The sequence below is a fragment of the Falco rusticolus genome, chromosome 1, assembly GCF_015220075.1.
Source record: "Falco rusticolus isolate bFalRus1 chromosome 1, bFalRus1.pri, whole genome shotgun sequence".
Lineage (NCBI taxonomy): Eukaryota > Metazoa > Chordata > Aves > Falconiformes > Falconidae > Falco > Falco rusticolus.
In genome coordinates, this window is record NC_051187.1 from 7,338,707 (window position 1) to 7,361,490 (window position 22,784).

Consider the following 22,784-nt stretch of genomic DNA (forward strand, 5'->3'; position numbering starts at 1 on the left):
CTTAGGGCAGTGTTCCCAAAATATGTCCCCCTCTGTCTCCCCGGCAAACATGCACACTTGTGGGGCTGCACTGCTCACAACCCCCTTGCCAAGGGGGGGGCTGTGCCACATAGAGGCCACAGGCGATGAACCCCCCTGTCCTTGGGGCCATACCGTGACACACTTGCCCTGGTTTTCCTCTCCACAGGCATCTGCCGCCGGCTGCCGTGGGATTCCTCTCTGCTGCCTTTCTCAGGGCTGAGTGGCTGCGGGCGAATGCTCAGCCAAGTGGAGGAAACAAATGAGCCCACCCTCTGCTCAGCCCGTGGAGCCGGAGCGTGGCCACCCCCAGCACGCGGGGGGTTCTCAGCTGCTGGGGTTCCCTGCAGCAGGGCTGCGGTGCTGAGCTGCCCAGGAGGGCTGTGTCCCGTGGGAATGCTGCCCGTGCTTCCTTGCTCGCCCAGCTGCAGCACAGTTAAACGTGATGCTGGTTGCCCATAGGACCTTTGCCAGGCCCTGAAGCCCAGCAGTGAGAAACACCGATGGCACCTCTGTGCCACGCTCCCCGGGATGATCCTGGGAGCTGGCTCTGCCCAGCACCAGCAGCCCTGCTGCAATGCTGGAACAACCCAGGCCTGCAGCTGCCCTGCCCTGGCTGACCCGCACCCTCAGGCTCTCACCCTCCCATAACCCTGTGGCCACTTCTGCTCCCCAGGCCCTGAGCAGCACCGTGGGGCTGGGGCAGAGCAAATCCCCCGGGGTTTCCTCCATCTCCCACGCTCTTGTCCCCCAGCTCCAGGGTGCTGAGCAGGGGCTGGGGGTGGCTCAGGGACACAGGGCTCCTCTCCTTTCCACCGCACAGTGGGTCACTTTGGGGTTTTTATTTCACTTTTGAAGGTGTCCCCCCCCCCCCCCCCTTCCCCCAGTCCCTTGCCTCCCAGCATTGGGCGAGGGGACAAGGAGGGTCGCAGCCCGAAGATGCCAAGGTGTGCCACACCAGCTGTTTCCCGGGAGGAGCGGGGAGCGTCTCGCTGGGCACCGGGCACCTCGGGCTGTCTGTGGTGACCCCGTGGGAGGCAGAGCCGGCTGGGTGGGGAGCGGGGCTGGCTGGCAGGCGGAAGGCAGAGGTGGCCCCGGGGGAGCGGTGTGGCCCATGCGGCAGGGCCCAGGCGGGAGGCCCCGGCCCCAGGCGGGAGAGTCCATGCGGCAGGGTCCATGCGGAAGGCCCCGGCCCCAGGGGGCGCGGAGGGCACCGGCAGCTACACGTCGGGGCAGCCCCAGCGGAACGAGGGAATATTTGCATAGCCCCACCCCCTGGGTGATGATTTGCATAATAACACCCCCTAGCAATACAGGCTCCGCCCCGCCGGGCTCCTTGTTTGGCGGGTCTCCCCCCGCCCCTCTCTCTGATTGGCCGTCGCTCCTGCCGCGCCCCGCCCTTTGGTATAAGATCGACGCTGGGGGCCGCCGCGCAGAGGCGCTCAGCGCGGGCGGCGGGGACGGGCGGCGGAGCCGCTCCCGCCCCTCCCGCCATGAGCAACAGCGCGGGCCCCGCGGCGCGGCTGTGCCGCCTGGAGCGGGGGCCGGACGGCTACGGCTTCCACCTGCACGGCGAGAAGGGCAAGCCGGGCCAGTTCATCCGGCTGGTGGAGGCCGGCTCGCCGGCCGAGCGCTCGGGGCTGCGGGCCGGGGACCGGCTGCTGGAGGTGGATGGCGAGAACGTGGAGCGGGAGAGCCATCAGCAGGTGGTGGAGCGCATCCGTGCCGCTGCCGGGGCCGTCAGCCTCCTCGTCGTGGACCCGGTGGCCGACGAGCAGCTGCAGAAGCGGGGCGGGGCGGGTGCCGAGCCCCCCGTGGGCGGCGGGCAGGCGGCGCCGGAGCCGGCGGAGCCCGCGGCGCGGGAGCCCAGCGGCGGCGGCCAGAGGGTAAAAGGGCGGCCGGGGGCAGCCGAGTTTTGGAGGGGGGGTGGGAGTGGCGTCCGGAGCGGGAGGGGGTCAGCGCCTTCCGGGACAGGCCCTGGTGGTCGCCTTCCAGCCGAGCGGGCGGGAGCAGCAGCCGCCTCGTCTGCCCCAGCCTCCCCCAGCGTGGTTTCGCTCTCGGTTCTTTCTTTTTCGCTTCGCTTTAAAAGCGGCTCCCCATGAGCACCGGGCGCCGCCGCGCCTTGCTGCTTTTCCTTTTTTATTTTAATTTTTCAATATTTCTTCCTTCTCTAATACTTTCCTATCCCAGCCGCCTCGGGCGAGGAGCGGCGGCTGGCAGGCACCGGTCTGCCGGGGCCCCTAACGGAGCAGCCCGGTGTCCCGGAGCCCTTCGGCCCATCCCTGTGATGCAGGGCTGGTAAAACGCGGTGAGAAAAGCACCAGGGAGTGTGGGAGATGCCCGGGGCTGGGCTGGCATCAACCGCTCCAAAATACAACAATAAAAGCTGTGGCAGAGGGTAGGTTTTGTCACTGCAGGTGTTGGTGGTGGTCACTCGTGTCCTGAGCGTGTCTGGTCTCTGCTGCGGAGCAGTGATGGTGGATCCCTTCCTGGGCAGGGGGGACTGATCCGGTTGGTCCCCTGAGTACAGACACACACTAATGCAGGAAGGCGTGGGAGTTGGCAGTTGAAACAAAGTGATGTAAAAAGGTGAGGAATTGAGAAATAGCTGACCTTTCCTGTCCGGAGCGGTTCCTAAGAGACGCTCTGGGCTGCTGAAGATAATACTGGGTTTTATTTATCTAGCAAAGACGTGTTTGTTGCTACAACAGAAATGCGGATGGTCTTCCCGGGAAGCAGGCTTCTGGTGTCCCTGAGGTGGGGGTCCCTCTCAGGACCTGCTCCCAAAGGCCAGCTGTGAGGGGTTGGGGCCATGGGCCCTTCCAGCACTGATGCTGAGCCCCGGGCAGGCCTTGGTGCCTTGCTGTGCCATTGTCACGCAGGGCTTTGCTGAGGATCTGGTGCTTTTTTGCTGTGTCTCCTGTTGGACTTCAGCCTCATGCTGGCTGCCCATTGCCCCTGGTGAGGCTGATCCGCTGCAGGGTGCTGGTGTCCTCCCTGCCTGGCACCTTGAAGATGGGCTTGTTCAGGTGGGAATAACCAGGTTCTGCCCCTGTTGCTGGCTCGCTGTCCCCCATGGCATCTCTGGTCCCTCAGGTCTGGCCCCATGCCGGTCTGCGGTGCTGGCCCACACCGGGGAAGCATGCTCTCTGTATGTCACGGTGCCAGTGTTCCCTCGGGTCGGTGAGACAGTCTGTGCTGTGCTTTCCACTCCCAGATCTCTCTGTGGGCTGGGAAAAAATAAAGGGATGTAGTTAATGAAGCTCGGGCAAGTCACCTGCCAGGCTTGGGGGGGCTGAGGGTGTGCAGTCCCTGGGGGCGATGGAGCCCCAAGACGCTGTGGGGTGGTTGCTTGCTCACAGGGGCTGTGCAAAGGGCTTGTGAAGCTGGAGATGCTTTTGTGGGGGGCCAGCCCTGGCTGGAGCTGCCCCGTGGCTCTGGGGGGACAGGCTCAGGGCGCAGCTGGTGCAGTTACCACAGGTGGTTTCTCTCTGCACGGGAGCAGGAAGTGGGTGGTGCGGGTGACATGGGGTGACGTTGCCACACAGCCCTGGACGGTTTGTCAACAGGTAGCAGGAAATCTTGTGGCTAGGAGCAGGGCCCAGTGCTCAGGGTGGGAGAGCAAAGACAAGCGGGTTTGGAGACACCCCACCAAGCAGGGTGGGAAGATGCTGGGCGGGATGCCAAGCCAGAGCAGGCAGAAAGGGATTTCTCTCTGGTGAGCCAGGAACACACTGGTGTGCCTGTTCTCTGTCTGCTGGCGGGCAGCCGGTGCCTGCCGCCCCATCCCCCCAGCAGCCCATCCCAGCCCCAGGGTTGGTGGGATTCCCCAGGGATCGCTGTGGTGGGGAGCGGGAGGTTTGCATGTGTCAGAGTCCTGTTTGCTTTATTGGGCTAGACTTGTATTTATTTGCTTAACGAGCCTGGAGACGCTTGGTGCACAGCACCCACACCCTGCCTGGGGCCAAGCTAGGCTTTAACATCTCCCACGGTCAGGCAGGATCTCTCCAAACTTTGCTGGGTTCTGTGCAGTCAGGACCCTCCCTGTGCCGGGGGGCTTGGGCACCCCCATGGCCCCCAGTGCTGGGCATGGGCTGAGAAGTTTTTGGAGGGGTCTTCATGGGCTCCCTTCTCATTCCTATAAAACCCTGGGCTTGCAGATCCCCCTGATGCTGGGGTAGAAGTGTTGGCTCCCCCTGAGGGCATGTGGGGAGCTGATCCATTCACCCTTCTTCTGCTGTGCTGAGCCAGCAAGGCAATGGTTTGACACCCCCAAGGCCAGCCCTGCTTCTGGGGGCCCTGTGCTGCAGGGACTGTCCCCAGCGCTCAGTGCAGAGCTGTGACAGTTTGTCCTCCCCCGCCTGTGTTTCCGGAGGCTTCAGCTGCTCAGGAGTGTCTTCAGAAAGCTTCATGCAAACCACACGGTGTTAGCGGAGCAGCACCGGCAGCTGCCAGCCCAGCACCCTGGTGTGGGCTGGGGCTGCTTTTACCAGGGTAAGACTTTTGCTGACAGTCCCAGGCTTCCCTCTAGCAAATTTAGTGCTAAATTAGAGCCCTCCCTGCCAGCAATGCTCGTTCTTTCTTGTAAAATCCACATAAGCCTTCCAAAGCTGGGTTTGGGGGCGTAACAGGGGGCATATCCCCCTGCGTTTGGGAGCATTGCACTGGGGGTAGCTGGTGTTTAATTGGGAAGTGAATTAAATTTCCTCTCAAGGCAGCTGCATGAAAAGCAGCTCCAGTCAAACGGGACGTGACGGGGATGCTGCAAGGAGGCTGCTTTGCATCCCCTTTGTATGAAGCCCGAATGCGTGCGCCAGATTTCAGGATCCGTGTGAATTTGCTGGCCCAGGCGTTCTGGGAGCCGTTGTGTTTCTCTTTGAGTAACCAGGAATGCTGCTACTGAGGGCTTGTTGCTGCTTGCAGGGCTGTGGGGAGTTTCCTGGGACTTGGGGCTTCCAAAACTGTCCTGAATTTGCTGCTGGGGAGCTGGGAGCCAGGGAGTGGGTCCTGGCATATGTCCCCATGACCCTGGGGCCACTAGTCCTGCCAGGTGGCTGAAGGTGCTGGGAAGGGATGGTTTCGCCCACTTCTGGAAGGAGAAGGGTCTGGAGGTGTCCCAAGTCCTGTTCCAGGGCAGGATCAGGGGGATGCAATGCTGCCAAGCATCCCATCCCAAGTGGGCATCTCCGGGGGGAAGGAGATGTCCCTCTGCCACCCTGGAAGCAGAGGAGGGGGTTGGCACAGCGTGCCCATGCTGGGGGCTGTGTCCAGCTTCCCCCACCGGAGGTTGTAATTGCCTGGAACAAGGCTCTGCCGGCTAATCTGTGCCCCAGCACAGCAGGAGGGCGGCTGGCGCTGGAGGAGAGGATGCAAAAGCTTATAGAAATCAGGGGCAGTTCCGTTTTCCTGTGTTCCAGCTCCTGTCCCCACAGCTGTGGGGCTCTCTGCATCCTGGGTGTTGACCCCAAACCCTCTCACCTCGGGTCCCTTCTGACCAGGGGGACCTTGGGCTGGAGGGGTGCAGGGTATTCCCCCTGTGGACTGGCAGGATGAGGGTCAGATGCATTTATATTTTGCTTTTGGGTAGCAGAATGGTGGCTACCCATAGGGTTTCTGCTGGCATGGTGTGGGGGTGGGGGAGGGCAAAGGCAGACTGGCATGCTGGGCTGGGGGGGCTACCAGCCACTGGGGGAGCATGCGGGAGAGGCCAGGTCATGGCTTGGCTGGGCTGCTCTGGCACTGGGTGCTCCTGCCTTTGCCTTGGTGCTTCCCTGTTGCTGTGACCTGTCCCCCCTGCCCCGGGGCATCTACAGGGCTGTTGTGTGTCCTACACCCCCCCCCCCCCCCCCCCTCTTTATGGAGCCTGGGTGCCAGGGCTTTGTTGGTGCGGGTGGGAGTGAAGTCCTCCCTCCTCCTCCTCACCCGGGAGCACTGCCAGTGCCACTTGCTCCCTCTGGCTTTGTCCCAGGCTGCTGGCATGGAGCAGCCCCGTGGTGCTGCCATGGGTGCTGGGAGTGTGGGTGCTCACAGACCCTGAATCCCCTTCCCAGGGCCAGGCTGGGGCAGGCACCTGGGGAGATGCTGCCTTCCTCCAGGCTCCAGCAGCTCCCCTTCCTTGGCTTTGGTGCAGGTCTTCCCTGTCCGCAGTGTCACTAGGGATTGCTGCCGGCGTGGAGGGTGCAATCACAGCAGCCTGGGCACCCTGTGAGCCTGCTGCCACCTGGGACTGGGGCAGAGCCCACAGCTCAGCCCCTGGCATGGGGGACCAAAGGGTGGCTGGGGTGAAGTCGAGGTGTTGCAATCTTCCACCCAGGCAGGGAACCTGTGGGTGTGCCAGGGAGACACCGCTGGCTTGGGGTGCAGCCGGACTGTTGCACCAGGCATTGCTCATGCTGTGCCATCCTGGGCTGGCCTTCGCTTCCCGGCTGGGTGCTTACCTGCACCTGGGGTGCTGGTGAGTGGTGCTGGGTGGCAGCCGGCCTTGACTCTGCAGGAAGGCATTTGTGCAGGAGGATGGGATTTCATCACAGCGTTTGGCTTGGCGATTGCAAATGCATCACCTTGGCCCATGTGGGACCTGTGCCACTGCGGTGTTGCTGGATGAGGGGTGCCAGCACCCTGAGGACCAGGCTTTCCTGGCAGGGGTCAAAGAGGATTCTGTAGCACCAGGTGAGGGGTGCCAGCACCTTGAGGACCAGGCTTTCCTGGCAGGGGTCAAAGAGGATTCCATAGCAAGAAGTGATGGCGCTGTACAGGACGTAAAGAGCAGGAAGGTGGAGGCATGGTAGGGGAAATTCCTGCATTGTGTGCCCCTGGTGACACTATGGGTACCAAGGGAGAAAAAACAATCTTGGAAGGAAGAATAAATACTAAACCTCCTGGTGAGGGATATTTCAAGAGTTGGAATGTGGCTTGGCTGCTGGGAGAGCCCTACCAAAGCCCAGAGCTGGTGATCAAGGCAGAATCAAACCATTTTGTATATAAATACGTGAAGTGGTGGTTGGGTGCTGGGGTCAGAGCAGTTCTGTGCTGTGTGCAGGTGGCTGGCTCTTGTCACCTGGTTCCTGGGATGCTTCCTGGGCATCCCACTCCCCACTGGGCAAGCGAAGACAGCTCCTATTTGCCATGCTCCTGGGGATGCTCCTGCTTCTCCCTGCTGCTTGCAGTGTGGGCAGCTGTGCTCTTAAAGGACTCCTGGGGGCCACGGGCTTGGGGCTGTGGCTGCTGTTGTTTCCTGGCTCCGGGTGCTGGCAGATCCGTGGGTCAGGGTGAAACCGGGTACAGATGAGCTGGGTGTTGCCTCCTGGAGAGATGAACATCCCATGTCGTGCTGCCCCGGTCGAACTGGTTTCTCTTTTGCAATCATGGAGGGTTGTGCTGGGACATTGGAGCTTCTCTGCATCGGGGCTGCTCCGTCTGGATCCTGGCTCCCTGCCCAAGCCCTGTGTGCCCCTTTGCTGCTGGCAATGGCTGCAGGTTGCTTTGGGGTGGGGGGTCCCGCTGGTCTCACGGTTGGGTTTGCTGTTGAGGGGGTGATGGAGGGGGTGATGGAGGGGACAGGTGGGGTGGGGGTGCTTCCCAGCAGCCTGGGCTCCGTTTCCTCTTCCACCTTCATGTGGCAGTTGCAGCCCTGATGCCAAAAGGAAGAGCGTGGTCTGGGGACACACATAATAACAAGTTTCTTGAACGGTTTGTTGCAATTAGTGTGCCCTGCACCTAATTAGTTAAGTACAGCCTGGGTTCGTAGGGTGTTCTGACACCCTGTATCCCAGCTTGAGGTGTCTGGGGTGCAGGTGGCCACCTGAGCATGGTGCCCCTGCTACCTGAACGGATGCCTGGTGGTCCTGGTGCTGCCCCTGGGTATTTGGGGAGGGGGTCCAGGAGCAGCTCTCCCACAGGCTGTCCCCATTACAGGTGGAGCTGCGGCCTCGGCTGTGCCACATGAAGAAGGGTCCCAATGGCTACGGCTTCAACCTGCACAGTGACAAGAGCCGCCTGGGGCAGTACGTGCGTGCTGTGGACCCTGAGTCGCCAGCTGAGGCAGCAGGGCTGTCCCCCCAGGACCGCATCATTGAGGTATGCTTGGGCGGCAGGGGGTCTCACCAAAAATCAAGGTGCTCCCTTGCATGCCGGTGCCCAGGAGGGAGCTGCCCTTTGCTGGGAAGGTGTATGGTGTCCCTGGCACCACTGGTGACTCATACTTGCTGGTCCTCACCCAGGGACACAGCACCACGGAGGGGCTGGGGCTGGGCACTAAGTAGCTGGCTGTGGGTTGAGTGGTGGTAGCACTGTCCCCTGCCAGGAGCAGGAGTGTCCCTGAGCTGTCTCTGGGGTGGGGCAGGCTGAGGACAAGGTGCACCATGGCCCAAGTCCTGCTGCCAGCCATGACCAGGGTGGGGACAGGGACAGGGTTTGTGCCAGGCAGGATGATGACCTGTGAGCACAAAGAATGGCTGAGCCCCAGCCCTGCTGCTCACCAGGGTGTGGGGCTGCTGCCACATTTGGGGCAAAGCTTTGGGGTCTGTGGGGACTGTGGCATGGTGCCAGGGCTTCGTGGCTTGCCCATGCTGCCCATCTCCTGTGCCAGCCTGGGGTCCCTGCCCTGCTGGGTGCTTCCTGCCAGCTTTGCCTGTACGATCCTGTGCTAATCACTGAGAGGAAAATCTGCTTTTAATGAGGTTTTCCTGGCTTCACCGCTAATCCCTGCAAGGCTGCAGATACCTGCAGGGTGGCCGTGCTGGGGGTGTGACTGGTACCAAGGCTGGTACCCACCCCTTTGGCAGAGCTTCCAAGGGGCAGATGTCCCCTGGCCCCCGCAGTGACATGGTGCCATGCCCACAGGTGAACGGGGTGTGCATGGAGGGCAAGCAGCATGCTGATGTGGTGGCAGCCATCAAGGCGAGCGGTGACGAGACCAGGCTGCTGGTGGTGGATGTCCTCACAGATGAGTTCTTCAAGAAGTGCAAGGTGGTGCCATCAGAGGAGCACCTGACAGGTGGGCTGAGGGTTGTGCCACCTCTGCTGGCTCTGTGTCACTTTGTCACCAAACCTGGGGGTGCTTGGGGAGTCCCCAAGCCCTGGGAGGTGGAGGTCTCATCACCCTGGGGCCAAGCAAGGTCACCCGGCTTTGGCATCTCTCTGCCTGGCTGTGAGCCCTGTGCCCGGGTGGTGGGGCTGGCGTGGGCTCTGCATGAGGGCGGGTTTATGGCCCTGGTTGCACTTTGGCAGGGTTTATGGCTTGGGGAGTGAACAGGCAGCAGCCACCCTTCACTCTCCTCCACAATTTTGGCTCAGCTGTGGCCCCCCTCCCTGCTCTCCCAGTGGGGGACGAGGTGCGTCTCACTGGGCTCCACATCATGGCTGTCATTGTGGGGATGTGCCTGGTGCCTGGCAGCATCTCCCCATGCTGTGGGGTTGGTGGTGAGGGGTCGGTTAAAAAATCTGGGAGCCGGCTGGACCCTGGGTAGTGTCGGGTGAGCACTGGGCTCTGCTGTGCCGATGGTGAGGGGACAGAGGAAATGCATCCTCACCCAGTGCCTGTGTCCTCGCCCTGCAGGTCCCTTGCCAGAACCAGTTGCCAATGGTGATATAGGGAAGGTAAGAGAGCCTCATCTTGCTTTTAATTCCATCTATGCCAGTCTCCAGCCAGGGATCCTCCCTGTTCAGGTGTCCCCCCTGCCCATGGGTGGGTGGTGCCACCAGGGACTGCAATGCTCTGAGGGTGCCACACAAGAGCAGGTGCTACTGGGAAGGGGACTGGGAGCTGGTCCAACCCCCAGGAAGGGGATTGCTTGGAGTGCTGGATGTCATGGAGGTGGCTGCAGTGCCTGCCTTCCTCCTCTTCCTCCTCCATCCTCATGATGCTGCAGGGCCGGCAGCCCTTGTGCTGCTGCAGGGAAGTGGCATCCAGCCCTGCAGCCGCCCTCCTCCTCCTGTAAAGCTGGGGCAGTCAGGCTGGGGTTTAATCCTTCCCTGCCTCGGATGGGCAGCCCTGGAGGTATTTCTGAGCCTGGAGTTCATGGAGGATTATGTGTTGGGAGGACAGATTTCACAGCCCCCCAGGTGGGACTTGCAACTCTGGGGGCTGTTCCCAAACTCCAGGGCTGGAGCCCCCTGCTCACACTGAGTCCCTGCTCCCCGGCAGGAGAACAGCGGAGAGCTGCGGTCCAATTCGGTGTCTGAGAGCCCATCCAGCCCCGGGCTGCTGGCCGTGTCCCCTGACTCCGGCGAGACCCACAGCGAGGTAGGGCTGGGGGTGCAGGGTGGGGGGGGAAGCAGTGGCTGGGAAGCAGGGTCTGGGCTGAGCCCCCACCGTGGGGCTGTCCTGGGGGGCACAGTGGGGCTGACACAGCCTCTTGCCCTCCAGCCTGACACGCAGGAGGGTGACAAGCGCCATTCGGCATCTGGCTCCCTCCTGGACCTTGACATCCCGCTGGCAGTGGCCAAGGAGCGAGCGCACCAGAAGCGCACCAGTAAGCGGGCACCCCAGATGGACTGGAGCAAGAAAAACGAACTGTTCAGCAACCTGTGAAGACCCCAAGGCAGGGTGAGGGTCTGCTGGCCCCCCAGCCTCATACACCCCCCCCGCACCCCCCTCCTCCCTGCCATAGGCTCCTGGCAGGGATGCAGAGCTGCTCCCCACCACCCTGACCTAAGTGACGGGGCTCAGTGGCCAGCGAGCATCCCTGCAGCGGGGTCCTGGGCAGTGGTTTTAGGCTAAAGAGGGCCGGGGGGTGCCCCCTCCTCTGAGCCCAGCCCTGAGGTGCTCCTCCAGCCCTGCCATGAAGCCCTGCACAAGGGGGGGATCAAGGATTTGGGGTGGCCCAATGCTCAACACTTTTTGATCCCTGCTGTTCCCTGGTCCTTCCCCCACCCCAAACCCCATCTCCATTTAAGCTCCACCCCCCACCCCCCCCTTGCCCTTTAACTGCAAAACCTGAGGCTTCTAGTGACTTAGCAAACCCCACCTGCCTGGCCACTGACCACAGCGATTCCCCCCGGGGGTATTTGCCCCTGCCTGGCAAGCTCCGTCCATGATGACCCTGTCCTCAGGGTGCCCAGCATGGTGGGGAGCCCCCTGCCCCCGGGGCTATTTTGGGAGAGGAGAGGGTGTCTGGAGCCAGTGCAGCAGCAATAATCATCTCCTTTGCTCCCGCTCACTCCTGGAGACAGAGCCGATCAGGGTTTGAATCTGATACTGTTTAATTTAAAGGCTTCTCAATAGACTTTTTTCCAAAATATAAGAGTTTTCCAATCACACTGTTTATTTTTTTAATGTATTTTGTGGAAATTCTTCCTGTGGATGTTTTGTTTCCATGTGTTGCAATCAGGTGTTGTTGTACTGTCAAGCTCAAGAGAAATTCTGTTTACTGGAATAAACCTTCCTGACTTCATGTGTCTGGTTTAAGGCTTAAATCCTTCCCCAGCCCGCGGGCATGCGGGGGCTCGTCGGGGGGCTTGCTGTGCCATGGGGGCCGAGGGGAGAGCCAGGTAAAGCTCCCAGTGACAGGGGACACTGGGGCTGCTTGGGTTGCCCCTCGGCACTTGCTGGGGGGATCGGGGCCAGGCTGGGGGGGATCAGGGAGGGACCGGCTGGTCCCAGTATGGGTTAATGCCTTAGGGTGATTAAAGGGCTCTAATCCCCCCGGGAGTGCAGGGGGGTGATGCAAGGCTCTAATCTGTGTCTGCTGGCTGGGTGGGAGGGCGGCAGTTCTGCTGGGGGTAGCCCAAGTCTGCCCCAGCCCTTCGGGGGGGGTGGGGGGTTGGGGTGAGCCTGAGCCCCAGGGTTGCATCCTGGGTTGGGGGAAGGCAGGGGGGATGATGGGGAGAGGGTTGTTTGTCCCTCTGAATTGATGATCTTAGCCCTGCCTGGGGAGCGAGAACAGCAGGGCAGAGAGGGGTTTCAGTGTGGGGCTGGTGCAGCGGCTGGGGGCATAGTGTGGTGGGGCCAGGGCCCCCCCAGGGCTCTGCCACCCTGACGGCTGCCCAGGGCTGTTTTTAAGCCCCCACAGGGCAGCTCATACACAGCCAAGCTAGGCCTGCCTGCCACAGCAGGCGAGTGTGGGGGGGTTGTGCTGTGGCTCTGTGGCCAGGCTGGTGGCACTGGGGGGACAGTGGCTTCCTGAGGGCAAGGCAGGGCTGTGCTCTCAGCAGGGGCTAGGGAGAGCTGTGGACCCGCAGCCCTGGCCTCTGCCTGGCACCTTTGTTCTCTCCCCTTCTGCAAAGCCTTATTTCTTGCTCCAAACCCCTAGGCAAGCTCCTCTCTTTGAGCAGATGAGCGGTCAGAGGTCTGCAGCTCAACTGATAACTAAGTGACAAAGTACCACCACATCTGTGGGGGGTGTGCAGGCTCTTGCTCTCCCCTGGGAGCTGGGGGAACCCATTTCAATCTGCCTCATCCTCCAAAGTCGTGTGCTTTGTGGTAGGACTGCTGAGTAGAGTTGAGCCACTGTCCCCTTTTGTCACCCTCATCCTGCTGGGGCAAGCAGGGTGTCCCTGCCTGGGACCATGCTGTAAGCTGGGGCTGCTGTGCAGGTCAGCAGTGGGAGCAGCCAGTGGGTCCTGCAAGCATTTTTTCCCCTCTCTGCCTCATCAGAGCAGCCTGGGGACTTGGTTCCCTGTGAGAACCCTGGTTGAGCCCTGCTGGGGAGCCCTCCCACCCCCCCCAGCCCAGGGAAGGGCTGCTGCTCCAGGACAGACCCAACTTTGTTTGGGTTGCCAGGGCGAAGGCTTTTCCCAGCCGCCCATGGAGGCGGAGGACTGCAGCAGCGTTGCTGGGGGACCAGGGATGCCAAGTGGGGCGCTTACTGGCTCCGGAGCAACCAGCCGGGCATGGGGAGCTGTGGCAGGGCTGGGGAGGGCAGCGCGGTTTTGCTGTGCCCGCCTTGGCCCTGGCAGCAGAGGTTGAAAGTATTTTTTCCCACCTTAGTCACTTTTTAGGGGAGCAAATTCCACCCCAGCTACATCTCTCCTGCCAGTCTGACCTTGCCTCTTTGGAAGAGGGATGAAATGCTCTACAGAAGAAGCACAGAGCCAGCAGTTCACCCAGCAGGTTCTGCAAATCTTGTTCTGGGGGACAGAATCCATTCCTGCCTGCAGCAGGTGACGGAGAGCATGAGGATTAGTAGCCCTTGTCACGGTAATCCCAGCTGGAAGTAGAGCCGCTCTTCACTTTAGTACCACACAAAGCTTTCGCTACAACTAAATCCACATTAAATACTTGTTGTTTAAAATACCATGATACACTGTTCCCACGCTTGGTTTTAATATTGGTCAAGGAATGATGCATTTAAATTAACTAAAATTGGAAAACTAAAAACCCCAGGCCCTAAAAGTACAGGCACAGCCACACGAAAAATTCCATAGTCTACCAATTTCTGATAAAAACATCCCTGGGAAAATCTGAAAGCTGTTACCTGATACTGCCTAATTTCTGGTCTGGAATTAGCTATTATGGCTGCTATTTACAGTGGTAAAACACACAGGAGCATCAGTTATCCTCCTTGCCTTCTGTCTTCTCTTAGCAAGCTTCCCTGCTGTGGAAAGCTTGCTGTGTAGGGCAGGAAAGGTCAGGCTAAATAACTGCATTAAAAAGTCTGTCCAGTGGGAGTCAGGCAGTGCCTCTTCTTCAGCCACAGAGCTCCAACACAGCACAGCAGAGGCTGGCTGGCTAGCTCCTGCCCTAAATATATCTGCCCCCAGTTAAGAGGTATTTTTCTCCCCATTCATGTTACTGCAGAGCAGGGAACAGAGCCTCCAGGCTCAGCAGAGCAAGCCTGGAGTTCCCTGAAGACGGGGATTACTATACTGTTGTCTTTCAGTTGTGCTCTCCTCCTCCTTGCTCTCATAAAAGCAGCCTGGTAAAATGAAGTGCAATATCCCTTCAATGATGGTCTGAGGTTTCCAGGTCCAAAGCATGGCCCTGAAGCTCAGGGGGCTTTGTCTCAGCAGCCTCCTGCAGCTGCCAGCCCCTGTTACGCAGTGATCATGGCAAGGCTCTGCTCTAGTTTCAGTTTGCTGATATCAGTAATTTTTTATCATGTTAACTTGCCCTTTGGTTGTGCTCACCCACACCTGGGCCGCTCACTTCCAGCTGTACCCCCCCACAACCTGCCACACCCCGGAGAACAGGGTTCAAAGAATCACCGCTGTCCTTTACAACTTCTAACTACTCTTTCGGCAGCCAAACCAAGCAGCCGAGCCCCGCCGCTCCCAGATCGTGCTTGGGCACTTCAGATCTTTTTTTTTTTATTTAAGAGAAAACAGCCTAGCTACCAGCCTATTGACGCTGCCTCTGTTGAACTGATGAATCCTGTTCTAAAAGCAGTGGGTGCTGCTGATCCAGAAATTGGAGGCACTGCTTGTCCAGAAACTGCTGATGATTTTAAGCTCTGCTGGAACAGCTTGTTAAGGTTACAGTCATTCCTAGTCAAGCCTGTGAATCAGCAGCTGTTCTGCAGGTCCAAATTTCAGGCAGTACGGCTGGTGCAACAAGGTGCAGAGTTTACAAAATGACAAAGTAACCGAAGGGGACGAATGAAAAGTCCAGCAAAGTGTTGGCTCACCGGCATCGTCCCCATCCAGATCTCACAACAGCATCCAACTCCTCACGGGAAACCAGGCCTGCGTCTGGATGTGTCTGTCAGCTCTCCAGCACCCCAGCTGGCAGCGTCAGTTCAACATAGTTCTTCTCCTGCACGTGGTTTGTCTGTTCCAGGAGCCATCGTCTCTCCTGGTCACTGACATCCAGCCTCAGTGCCACCTCTTGGAAAACGCTGTTCACAGCAACCTGCATCACATAGAGGAAAAGCATCTCAGCCCCAGTCACAGGGCAAATGCTGCTCACGTTCTCTGGGTGTAAGATAAGTCTGTTACCACACCTCCTTAAAATGAAGCTTTTTGAACATGCAGATACTGGTTTCATTTTCCTGACCAATCTTAGCCTCAAATTTGGTGATCCCCAGGTTTCTCACTCCTGCAAAAGAAAGCAAAAAGAGAAGCATTCCTATCAGCTGCTCGGCTGCTACATCTATGAAAGCACAGGACTCCAACTTCTGGGGTTGCATCCCTTACTACTCTGTCTGTATCACTAGGAATATATGCTTCCAGATCACATCCTGACTGCTCCTGTGCATTGAGCCACCCTTACCATAGGACATCATCATCAGAGTTGCCTCCTTGCCAAACCCTCTGCCTCGGTAGCTGGGCTCTGAAAGAGACAGCCACAGAAGTCAGCATCCAGTTACACAAGACAAATTAGCTATGCCAGACACTTTTCAGAAAAGACTGTGACCTGGACCAGCAAAGGATGCTGATCAGGACTGGACAGCTATGGTAAAGCAATGAGAAAAAAAAGCTGCTGTACATAACATCTGTTTGCAGCTGGCTTTAGCCATGGTGACAAAGATCCGAGCTATGAAGCAGAACTTGACCTGCAATCATAATTTCAATCTCGGCCAAAGTCAGATCCTCAGGGTTGGTGAGGAAGAGATTCACGTCCCCCACCATGCAGTCCTCATCCGCACATGCCTGTCCAGACCACCGCTCCGTGTCCAGCACAATGAAGGTGCACTCTGGGGAAAACAAAAAGATAGTAGCATTTTCAGGGCATGCTCATAATTATTCACAGATTATTGAAGGATGAAATTAAAGGCATGCAATGGACAGAGGAACAACAGTGTGCACATTAACAGTAAGGAAGAATTAACAAGTGGGCTTCCCATGCCAAGTGTGCCTGCTCCCATCCATAGAAATCCAAGAATTATTTTTAAACATTGTGAGGGTGATGCAGACACCAAGCCTAGGAACAGCCTATTCAAGGAGCACGAAAACTTCCACCCCATGTCTGAGGTCTCCTTGCCTCGTCTCACTCAGCAGCAAGTTTGGGCAAAGAACTGTTTTATGCACAAGAGACTGAGACCTAGTGATTCACCTAGTCCACATTACTGCTGCTTTGAGTAAGGCTTTTAATGCCAGCTAAGACAAATGCTCCAGAGGTCTTTGCCAGCCTCAATATCTTCTAGCTCACTAAATTTCTACCAGGCTTTTATGGGAAGTGATTCATTACCTGTAGGAGAGCCAGGGAACCAATTCAGTCAACACACCTCAACCAGGTAATTATGAAGTCCTTTTATTTCTCAAGGAAAAATACAACCCCCTTCCACCTTTTTATGACAATCAGGCCTGGGGAGTGTTGACTGTGCAGGACCAGCTCAGCTCGTAATGCTATGGAAAGTAAATCACTGTAATCTTTGAAAAACTGCATAAAAAAGATACCAACAGCCCTGGCCACTCTCTACTTCCCTAGGCATATATCAGCTATAAATAGAAAGCCAGTCCAAAGCTACTATTACAGAAGGTCCCTCTGCTTCAACCAGTAGAGCCCACTCACCAGGCATTCTCAGGCCGCTGTGGGGTCTTTACAGGGCAGAAGGGACCTGCTCACCACTCCCACCCACCCTTAGAAAATGTTTAAGATTCTCACTGTCTGCGTCATCCCGCCAGCTGCACTGCATCTCATACTCCTGCTCCAGGCTGAGTGGTTCAGAGGCGGTCAGGCGCTGCAGCTCCTCTGACTGCATCCACTCATGGTACCTGACAAAAGGATCCAGAACCAGATCACTGCCTGAGCTATAGCATCGCAGGCTAATTTCCACAGGCACTCTAAGGATCAGGCTGTCATAAATCGGTTCCAGAAACACTAGCCTGGCATTCATGGCAACTTAAAAGTATCCACAAGCCTTTCTCCCTTACCTAAAAAAGGAATAAGTGTTCTCTGTGGAAATGTAGCAAGTTTCCAGACAAAGCCACAGCATGGACAGAGTTCCCAATGCAAACTTGGTATTTTAAAAAAGTACTGAGCATTGAGTTCCGGTGCATTTCATCCCAACTGCAAACGATACAGCATCTCCCGGACACTGACAAGAAGACCACTACTGGCATCTTTATGCTGAGGCTGCAGCTGCCCAGGCCAGCACTTTACAAACTGCCTGCTTCTAATTTATCAAACATCCATCTGGTTTTACACATCGAATTTTTGCTCTTCCACTGTTATTAGGGAAAGACATCAATAAACGAAAGTGTTGGTGGTTCACTCACAGCCAGGTATTTCCCTTTCCATGGGTACACAGTGGCACAGATGAAATTCTCTTTGTCAGCAGGCCTGGCAAAAGGCACACCTGCCATGGATGTCTGCTGCTGGGCACGGAGGACAGAACCGATTGCCTTTCTAAGAGTGCTCTTTCTGCTATGTGGTTCCCTGGGAGAAGAGGGCCCTGCTGCTGTCAAGCCAACACCCTTTCTGAACACCACACTCCGTTTAAAGAAAGTGAAATCAGATCGTGCAAGAGTATCCAGAGGACAAGAGCCACATACCGGGGCACATGTGCAGAAGTGTATGGCACCAGGGTCACCCTCTTTCCTTGCAGCACAGTGTTCTGGTTAATCTTCATGGCCTCTGCGCTGAGACCCAGCACCACACGCCGTGCCTCCAGCGAGGCTGAGGGATGGGACAGAACTCCCTGGAGCCCTTTGGGAGCCAGTGGTGGCTGCTCCCACTGTGCAGACAGACCCCAGATCACACCAATCCCCCCCAGAAACCTTCCCATCCTGCGCCTCCTGCTCCCCCACACCCCGGGCAGGCCTGTGTCGGTGCCGAGGCCCAGCAGCGGCCCGGGGAGTGCCCTAACAGGGGCCACTGAACACTTCATGACCCAGGTGGTGGTGGAGGTGCCCTGCTCCGACACAGTGCGGGCCTTGGGGCTGAGGGGAGAGCTGAAACTGAGAGGAGAACCGGGGCCTGAGGGGAGCCCCGGGGCCCGAGGGGAGATCCAGGCCTGAGGCGAGCCCGGAGGCCTGAGGGGAGCCCGGAGGCCTGAGGGGAGCCCTGGGATCTTCGGGGAGCCCCGGGACCCGAGGGGAGGCCGGGCCAGGGACTGAGGGGAGCCCCGAGCGCGGGAGGAAAGGTCTACCTGCCGCGTCGCTCTTCCGCGCATGCGCAGAGGCCCATCAACCTCCCCGCTCCGAATGGCGTCATCGCCCCGCCCCGCCCGTTCCCGCCTCCGCCCCGCCAATGCGCACGTGACTCCCGCGACCAATCGCAACCGGCGCATGCACCGCGCCCCGCCCCGCCCGCGGAGCCGGTCACGTGGGCGGAAAGTCCCCGCGGGCGGCGCGTGCGCGGTAAGTCCCGCGATGAGGGGGCGGGACCGCCGGCACGAGCCGCCGGCGGTGAGGTCGCGGGGGTCCCGGGGGGGTCCCGCAGCGGCGGGGGGGGCGGGCCGGGCCCGTAGGCTGCGTGTGGGGAACGGCCCAGTGAGGGAGAGCGCGTTGCGAGGCCTGGGAGGGATCCTGGTTCGGGGTGGAGCCTGCGGAGGGTCCCGGCGCGGGGCGGGGGGGAGCTGGAGCCACCAGGCCCTGGCGGGAGGAGAAGGGCCTGGGCTTCCGGGGGGCTCTCAGCGCTGTGGGGGGCTCCGTGGCGGGGGGGGCGGGCAGGGGGGTGGGCAGGCAGCGCTGCCAGCTGGGGGGCAGTCCGGGGGGTGCCGGGAGGTGGCGAGGCCGGGGGGATCTGGAGGCCCGGGCAGGCTCCGGGGCAGGGCCCCTCCTGGGCCCGATGGGTGCCCGAGGCCTGTTGGCGGGCCCGGGGTCCTGCGGCTCGCTCTGGCTGTGGTAAACTTGGCTTCAGGGCCTTGAAGTCCCTTATAAACAGATGTTTGGCCTCTTCTTCTGAGGGCCGGTCTAGTTCTGACCCCAGTGAGCTCTGCTGCCTGCTTATTTCTGTCATCTAATGTGTGTGTGAGCTTATGAACTGTTTGGTTTTTTTAGTGCTATTAGCTTGTGAAGCCTGTACTGATTTGTCCCAGTTGGGATGGCTAAGCGGGATCATATATAGAAGTATGAGGAATTTGATAAAGCTCTTAAATCAACTATGGCTAATTATTGACTCCGAAATCTTTCAGACGGCTTGGCTTCTCCCCTCCTGTAGTTTTGCAAAGACGATGTGAAGTTCCCCAAATACTTCTGCTTTGGAAGCTTTGGTATGTGTAACGGTGCGTCTCTGGGTGTTTTTCATAGGTCCAGTATCTTAATTTGCCTACTTAGGTCTGTATTTGAGATTGAGGACAGGCGGTAGGCTGTTTTTTACTGCTTTAATTTCCAGGAAGCACGTGCTTTCTAAGAGTAGTAAGTGCATGAGAAGCAGCAGTACCAGATCATCCTCAAGGCAGGCATTCTTCCTCTTGAGGTTTTAGTGTCTGAAACATCCCCTCTGGCTGTTTGGGGAAGGTGAAGTTTGGCCATCCCATGAAAGAGCAGGGCCTTTTGGTTACTTTTAAATTAGCTTGAACAGGTACATGACCTTTTCATGGAGTATTGAAACAAGTGGTGCTGGTGAGTGGGGTGTATCTGCCTGAAGCGCAAGGTCCTGCTGAAATGTTCTTTTGTCCAAATATCAGAAGACGGATGTGCAAAAGCTGACTCATGAGTTCCTCCTCTTTCTGACAAAGCTAACACAACTTTCTGGTGTTTCTCTAGGTTAAAGGCAGTAGAAGTTGAAAACACCCTCCTCACTCTGCTCTGAGCGTCCCCAGCATCTTCAACATGGCTGGTGGTATTACTGATACAGGAGAGCTTTACTCTCCCTATGTAAGTCCTGCTGTTTGTGGCTCTGCTTGCAAGTTTTTTCAAAATCCTCTTCTCTCAACGTTCTGTTTTCATTTCCTGCTTCCCCACGGACATAACATGAATGTTTCAAGAGATGATGGAGGTCAAAGGGTACTTAAAATTTCTTAGCCCTTATAGATGGGGGGTTTTTGCATCACAGATTGCTTTATATAATGTAAAGGGATGGTGTCTGCTTAAGGCATAGTTGTAAAAGTGTTAAAAAGAGCTTCATGTCCATACCAGCTAATGCATCCTTCTCCCCGCTTTCCTAAATATTTTCTTAATGTTTTCATCAATCTGAATTGTCACAGGAAGCTAGCATAAACGGGGGGAATAGTGACATTGAAACTTATCCCACTTTGCTTCTCTTTTTTTACTTTAAGGAAGTCAGGGGAAAACATTATGTAAAGTTTACTTATTTGTGGCTGTTGTAGTAATTTGTTTTAAACCACTTCATTTAAAATCAGTCATCAAGATGTTTCTTCCTTGTAATGTGGTAGCGGGTGAAACTGCAAAGCCAATTACTGCTTCCCTATGTTACTGGAAATACTGGTTTTCATAGCCACAAGTGTGTATAGTGTCAGCTCTTAAAAACGGTGCTTTGTAAACAAGGTTTAGTCTTTTTTTCTGGAATGACTAAATATAGAATCAGTCCTGAAACCTGTATGCTGGCTTTCAAATGCTTTAAAACTTTAATCCCGGTATTGACAATTGAGTTTAGAAGAACTGAATATTAGGCTGCAGAAATAGGTCACAACTGTGAAAATGGAGAACAAGACAGTAACTGGGACGTCTGGACTCTAAAGGATTAGTGTCACCTGTTCTTATGTTATTATCTTAGTGTTGCATGAATTTCCTAGAGTCTAATCTCAAAGGCTATGACTTTTTCCTCTTTCCCTGAAGATGTCTAGCCAGACTGAACACACGGGTACCATTTTCATCTCTGTCTACTTGACCAAATTCAAGGAAAATCACCTGAAGTTTTTTTTCAGCAGTCTTTCTCTGAAGAGTAAGTCATGGCCCTGGGCACTTGAGTTGTGCTCAGGGAATGACAGCTCTGCCAGGTGAATGTGAAGAACTTTCCTGCAAACTGCAATGGCTGACTTTTTTTGTTGTTGTAGGAGACTTGTTGAATAACGAGTTTTCTGTGCTTATGTCAGTGAATGAAAGGCTTGCAGGGTACCTGGGGAGCAATCCTGATATTAATTGCTCCACGCCCAGAAAAGTGTACTCAGACGCAGTTCTTTACTGGCTGTCCTCTGGAGAGACTCTGACCTATATAAAAAATAAAAAGAACTTTGGGGCAATTTTTGATCATGAATGCAGCTAAATTTATAGTCAAGGTGGGTGGGTGGGGGTTGTCTTGTCCAGGTGCACAGTTATCTTTTGCCCCTGGGTAGAAAAAAGCTTTCTGCCAGAGAGGATGAAACCCTTTCCCTTCCAGAAGTAAAATCCCTTCTTCAGAATACGCTCCGCTGCTTACTGGTAAAATGGCAAGCAGGCTTTGAATTAGAATTCCGTTTGAATGTTTCCTGCTTACGAAGAATAAAGAACAACAAGAGATTCTGAAAGGTATCTATGTACGTAGCCATAGCTACTTAAATGTTCAGGTCAGAAAAGGAGAGACCCCCAACCCACAGTGTAGACACTTCTGGTAGCAGGCAGTGGATTTGAAAACAAACAGACAAAAAGCTCGCGCGCTTTCTAATTCTAAAAGTTAGAAAGAAATACAATATTGTAAAATAAATAGAAAAATGGAGAGGAATATCAGCTTCTCCAGAAATGTTCTGACACTCACTGGGTTCTCTTTAGTTATCAGTCCCCTCCGATATTCATTTTTAGCCTGGGCTTGCTCCCGCCCTGCTTGCTCGAAGATTGCGCTTTCCATTTAAATCTGCACATGTGAGGTGTCCTGGATGATCTTTGGCACAGCTGCAAACACTCATGTTGGATTTTGTGAATGGATTGCAGGTTGGTCTGGTTTACATGTTCAACCTCATCGTTGGAACAGGAGCTCTAACCATGCCAAAGGCCTTTGCAACAGCAGGGTGGCTTGTCAGCCTTGTTCTCCTAATGTTCCTGGGATTTATGAGGTAGGACATGAGAATGTGTCTTTAGGGGGTTGTGGGGCTTGGCTGGGTGGGGCTGTAAGGACAGTGCTAAGACTTTTGGTACTTTTCTGAGTGATCCCATCCCTCTACTGCTTTGAGCGTCGATCTCTGCAGTCGTGTTGCCTGTGGACCTTATTTGGAGGGATGCATTTTCTGACTGCCTGCAGTATGGTGCTATATCCCACTCCCTGGCTGATGGGAAAGACTTTTTCTACAGTCCAGAATCTTCTGGGACCTTTCTTCCAGCTTTCTTTTTCTGCTTTGTGACTTGCATGTGTGATACAGACCTGTTGTGTTACCTTTCTCTTGGCTTCTGGCAGTGCTCTTGGCTTCAGGAGCATCAGGAAAAATTACTGAAAAATTGTTGTATAGCTGGGCCTGTGTTATTCCTGCCCCTGCCCCATTCCTGCTTAAGACCTTGGAGCTGGTGTCTTGATTTTCACGCTGGCTGGCCATGAGCTTCTGCCCAGCTGCCTTCCTGCTGGAGCAGCAGGTGGAGCTGAAGGCTGTTGATACGGCACTGATGTCTAAGTAGTTATTAATAGAATTGCCATCTTCTGACGGGCTGTGAATCCCTGCTTTCTCCTTGCTTGGTTTTAAAATAAAATAAACCAAAATCCCCTCCTGCCATTTGTAAGAATGGAATTTAGAAGTTCCTTTCTTGTCAGTAACCAATTCTATCAGCCTGAATGTGCCTTTGATTTGGAGGCAGCACTTTTTGGATCTGTTAGGTACTGCTATACAGAGGTGCTGTATCATCAGTACTGACTGTAGTAATGCTTGTAGTTCTCCACCTCAAAGCTGTAAGCTGCAAAGGCTTGATAAAATATAAACTGTGGGAGTACAGTAACTGGAAGTTTTAGAAGCAATTCCTTTTAGATATATCAGTTTAAAAGCCTAAATTCAATGTATGAAACTCAGCGCCAGCGGACAATCCAAGGTCAGCAGAAGAGCATAAACCTCCAAACATACATACCAAAATTGCACTGGATTAAT

At 56.2% G+C, this 22,784-nt stretch overlaps 3 protein-coding genes across 7 annotated transcripts in view; 2 read left to right on the forward strand and 1 right to left on the reverse strand.

The window, feature by feature from the left end:
• Positions 1-1,445: 1,445 nt before the first annotated feature.
• SLC9A3R1 (SLC9A3 regulator 1) lies at positions 1,446-11,411 on the forward strand. Its single transcript, XM_037407603.1, has 6 exons — positions 1,446-1,904; positions 7,933-8,094; positions 8,860-9,013; positions 9,575-9,615; positions 10,163-10,261; positions 10,385-11,411. Exons 1-6 carry the CDS (start codon positions 1,512-1,514, stop codon positions 10,547-10,549), a joined length of 1,014 nt encoding a protein of 337 aa, XP_037263500.1. The 5' UTR covers positions 1,446-1,511; the 3' UTR covers positions 10,550-11,411.
• A 1,825-nt stretch (positions 11,412-13,236) lies between these two features.
• NAT9 (N-acetyltransferase 9 (putative)) lies at positions 13,237-18,048 on the reverse strand. 2 transcript variants are annotated; one of them, XM_037407622.1, is made up of 7 exons: positions 17,988-18,048; positions 17,392-17,515; positions 16,502-16,611; positions 15,450-15,590; positions 15,167-15,226; positions 14,898-14,992; positions 13,237-14,806 (listed from the first exon to the last, which is right to left on the reverse strand). In XM_037407622.1, exons 2-7 carry the CDS (start codon positions 17,466-17,468, stop codon positions 14,660-14,662), a joined length of 630 nt encoding a protein of 209 aa, XP_037263519.1. In that variant the 5' UTR covers positions 17,469-17,515; positions 17,988-18,048; the 3' UTR covers positions 13,237-14,659. The 2 variants fall into 2 exon arrangements, with proteins under 2 accessions (XP_037263519.1, XP_037263511.1); XM_037407614.1 differs by having other exon boundaries at positions 17,392-17,573; positions 17,988-18,042.
• A 131-nt stretch (positions 18,049-18,179) lies between these two features.
• Positions 18,180-22,784, forward strand: part of TMEM104 (transmembrane protein 104) — a 42,848-nt gene continuing 38,243 nt past the window's right edge. For 2 of the 4 annotated variants that reach the window (XM_037407634.1, XM_037407660.1), the window contains exons 1-4: positions 18,205-18,246; positions 18,975-19,052; positions 19,549-19,659; positions 21,649-21,770. In XM_037407634.1, coding sequence (XP_037263531.1) covers positions 19,615-19,659; positions 21,649-21,770 — 167 coding nt within the window. In that variant the 5' untranslated portion in view covers positions 18,205-18,246; positions 18,975-19,052; positions 19,549-19,614. The other 2 variants (XM_037407643.1, XM_037407652.1) reach the window with 2 other exon arrangements.

Coding starts and splice junctions, on each gene's coding strand:
- SLC9A3R1 (XM_037407603.1), top strand. CDS start 1,512: ATGAGCAACAGCGCGGGCCCCGCGGCGCGGCTGTGCCGCCTGGAGCGG. Junction 8,095..8,859: donor CCCAGGACCGCATCATTGAG/GTATGCTTGGGC, acceptor CCATGCCCACAG/GTGAACGGGGTGTGCATGGA. Junction 9,014..9,574: donor ATCAGAGGAGCACCTGACAG/GTGGGCTGAGGG, acceptor CTCGCCCTGCAG/GTCCCTTGCCAGAACCAGTT.
- NAT9 (XM_037407614.1), bottom strand. CDS start 18,011: ATGCGCGGAAGAGCGACGCGGCAG. Junction 17,574..17,987: donor GCGGAAGAGCGACGCGGCAG/GTAGACCTTTCC, acceptor CTGTCTGCACAG/TGGGAGCAGCCACCACTGGC. Junction 15,591..16,501: donor CTGGCGGGATGACGCAGACA/GTGAGAATCTTA, acceptor TGTTTTCCCCAG/AGTGCACCTTCATTGTGCTG.